This window comes from Silene latifolia, chromosome 2 (genome assembly GCF_048544455.1).
Source record: "Silene latifolia isolate original U9 population chromosome 2, ASM4854445v1, whole genome shotgun sequence".
Taxonomy (NCBI): domain Eukaryota; kingdom Viridiplantae; phylum Streptophyta; class Magnoliopsida; order Caryophyllales; family Caryophyllaceae; genus Silene; species Silene latifolia.
Window position 1 is genome coordinate 173,079,901 of NC_133527.1, and position 3,349 is coordinate 173,083,249.

The 3,349-nt window shown below is 41.0% G+C and overlaps 1 protein-coding gene across 1 annotated transcript; it reads left to right on the plus strand.

The window, feature by feature from the left end:
- The first annotated feature begins 592 nt into the window (after nucleotides 1-592).
- Nucleotides 593-2,485, plus strand: LOC141641649 (uncharacterized). Its single transcript, XM_074450304.1, has one exon. The coding sequence runs from the start codon at nucleotides 593-595 to the stop codon at nucleotides 2,483-2,485; it is 1,893 nt and encodes a 630-aa protein (XP_074306405.1).
- Nucleotides 2,486-3,349: the final 864 nt, after the last annotated feature.

A 3,349-nucleotide genomic window follows, 5' to 3' on the forward strand; every position in this document is an offset into this window, starting at 1 on the left:
GATCTTTGTTCTTCCATAAGGGAAAGCTCAAGAACAAGAGAGAAAGGTGATCTCTCTTGTGCCCATTATACCGAAATCATCAATGTAAGGACATGATTTCTCCTCTATTTTTATATTGTTTGCATGCATAAAATCCACATTTAATTTTATGACAAATTAATTTCGACATATATGAGTATGTTAGTATGCATATGAATCTACATTTCCTTCACCTAGTGTATAAAAAGCTTCTTAAATATGTATTTTTGTATATATTGAGAATATTTTCTACTATAAGAAAATGTCATAAGCTTACCAATATATGAGAAGTGCACCGCTTTATACAAAGCGTAGAGGCTTTTTGACGCCGCCATTTAAGATTATATACAAATATTATGTTACGAGATATGTTTTGATACGGTTTTATTTGTTTCCATATTTCGGTTTATATCGTTTATATTATGTCGGTAGAATATAGGGTTTCGTACATATTGTAAACCTATATATACTTGTCGTTCTCATTGTATCAAGCACGTCAATGCAATATAAAAATCTTTCCCCTATTTTCGTCTATTTCTTTACATGGTATCAGAGCTAGGTTTTCTAGCATTACATGAGCAGCAAAGAGGGAGATACTGAAACCTCAAGCGCTGTTAGTAAGCACGACATACACGCAGATTACGATTTAGAATCTGACGGTACACACGCAAATTCTGATTCTGAATTTGACGATATGACAAAAGACACAAAGCTCAGTCTGTATTTCCTATCAACTGCCGATAAATCAGGAGATAAATTGATTGTCGTCGAGTTGAAAGGAGATAATTACGATGAATGGGCAGTGAAGATGAAGGGAGCGCTTCGTTCGAAGAAAAAGACAGGCTTCATCGATGGTTCGATTAAGAAACCAACCGATAATTCTGAAGACCTTGAAGATTGGTATATGGTGAATGCGATGATAGTCAATTGGATTTTCAACACGATTGAACCAAGCCTTGGTTCGTCGATTACTTATGTTGAGGAAGCTAAGGCGCTATGGGACGATATAGAACAACGTTTTAGCATCGGTAACGGTCCAAAACTACATCGCGTGAAGGCTGCTGTTGCAGGTTGTAAGCAAGGCGACAATGAATCCATTGTCGAATATTTTGGACGGCTCAAACGATATTGGGATGAGCTCGATAAATTTGACAAGGACCCGACTTGCGATTGTACTGGTTGCAAGTGTGGGATTAACAAGCAACTCGAGAAGAAGCGTGATCAAAGCAAATTACACGATTTCTTATTGGGGCTTGGTTCTGATTACTCGGTTGTTTCGTCTAATCTTTTGTTGCAGGAACTCTTACCATCTCTTAATAGGGCTTACTCCACCTTGATACAAGAAGAGGGAGTTCGTGGTAAATTGAAGCCGAAAGTAGCAGGGACTCGTGATGGCGAGACGAGAGCTGAACCCGTTGGCTTTGCTGCTCGGTTCCAGCCAACAACCCCTGTTCAGCCGAGAACAGAGGAAGCAAAAGAAAGGGAGGTCGATACACAACGACCCTACTGTGACAAGTGCAACAAATACGGGCACACACGAGTCCGATGTTATGAAATTATTGGGTACCCGAAAGGATGGAGGGATCGAACACGCGGTGGTGGACGCGGTGGACGTGGCAGTTATGGAGGAAGTGGTGGTCGAGGAGCGCATAGTGCTCGCGTTAATGATAGTAATGCTGAGAACCAGGAAGAGTACGTCAGCGTACCAAAAGAAAAACGGGAAGCATATGTGAATACATCCAAAGCCTCGACTTCCAATACACGTATGAATGGTAAGACGGACAATAATTATTTTTGGTTACTTGATTCTGGTGCCACGCATCATATGACCGGATGTTACGATGTATTGGAGAACGTACAAGATATTGAACCTTGTATGATTACGCTTCCGAATGGCAAGTTTGCTAAAGCCACGAAACAAGGCAATGCTACTGTCAATGCCGAATTGAAATTATTAAATGTCCTCTTTGTTCCTGATTTTCATTGTAACTTGGTTTCCGTCTATCAGCTTAATTTAGAACTTGATTGTACGGTAAGTTTCACTAACAATGTGTGCGTTATACAGGACCGCGTCTCGATGAAGACGATTGGAACGGGTGATCAAAGAGGGAGGCTATATTTACTTCAAGGGGTCGGCAGTGCGCGTGCCATGGCTGCACGAAAGGACACGGATGAAGCGCTTCTTTGGTATTCGCGGTTAGGACATCCTTCAAAGAGAGTAGTGAATCTTTTACCTTTTGTTAGCAATAATAAGAATTTTGATGAGACTTGTGATATTTGTTTGCGTGCGAAACAAACAAGAGAACGATTTCATACAAGTGATAATAAAGCGACAACTATTTTTGAATTAATTCACGTTGATTTGTGGGGTGATTATCGTACCCCTTCGTCTTGTGGAAGTCGTTATTTCTTGACCATTGTTGATGATTTTTCCTGGGCTGTATGGGTCTATTTAATATGGATGTGAAAGTGGTTCGTTCTGATAATGGGACTGAATTTACTTGTTTGAAAAATTACTTTGCTAGTCATGGGATTATCCATCAGACGACTTGTGTGGGTACTTCTCAGCAAAATGGGAGGGTTGAATGAAAACATCGTCACATTCTTAATGTGGCGAGAGCTTTGCGATTTCAAGCTAATCTTCCTATTGATTTTTGGGGAGAATGTGTTATAAGTGCCGCTTATTTAATTAATAGGACTCCCTCTGTTTTGCTAAAGGGACGTACCCCATATGAATTATTGTTTGGCAAGTTGCCCAGTTATGATAATATACGTATATTTGGTTGTTTGTGTTATGTGAGATATCCGCGTAAAGACGGTGACAAATTTGGGGCTCGTAGTCGAAGGTGTATGCTAGTGGGGTTTCCTTACGGTAAGAAAGGATGGGAGGTATACGATTTGGATACTAAAGAATTTTTTGTGTCAAGGGATGTCGTCTTTAACGAATATGTTTTTCCCTATTTACTCGCACAAACAAATTCGCCCATCATACCGAGTCCACATGTGCACGATACACGTTTTGATATTATTGATGATGAATTGCTGTTGAATGATGTTGGTATTGATGCAATTGGAGACACAGACCAGACCCGTGTTTCAGCTGAGGAACTGGTCCAACCGGGTACGCCCGTTATCGAACCCGTGCATGAAGAGCATCCCAATACTCACCCAGGGACTGTCGATAATACTTCGTCAATAGCTGAGCAGGACGGTTATGGCCGAGGGAAACGTCCTCATGTGCCGTGGTCCAAATATAGTGAGGATGAATATGTCACTGTGAATGCCCGACTCTTGCGCATAGACGGACAATATAGCCCCTCTCCCAGTGATC

Bases quoted from the DNA above. Each gene is read 5' to 3' on its own strand.
- LOC141641649 (XM_074450304.1), top strand. From the start codon at position 593: ATGAGCAGCAAAGAGGGAGATACTGAAACCTCAAGCGCTGTTAGTAAG.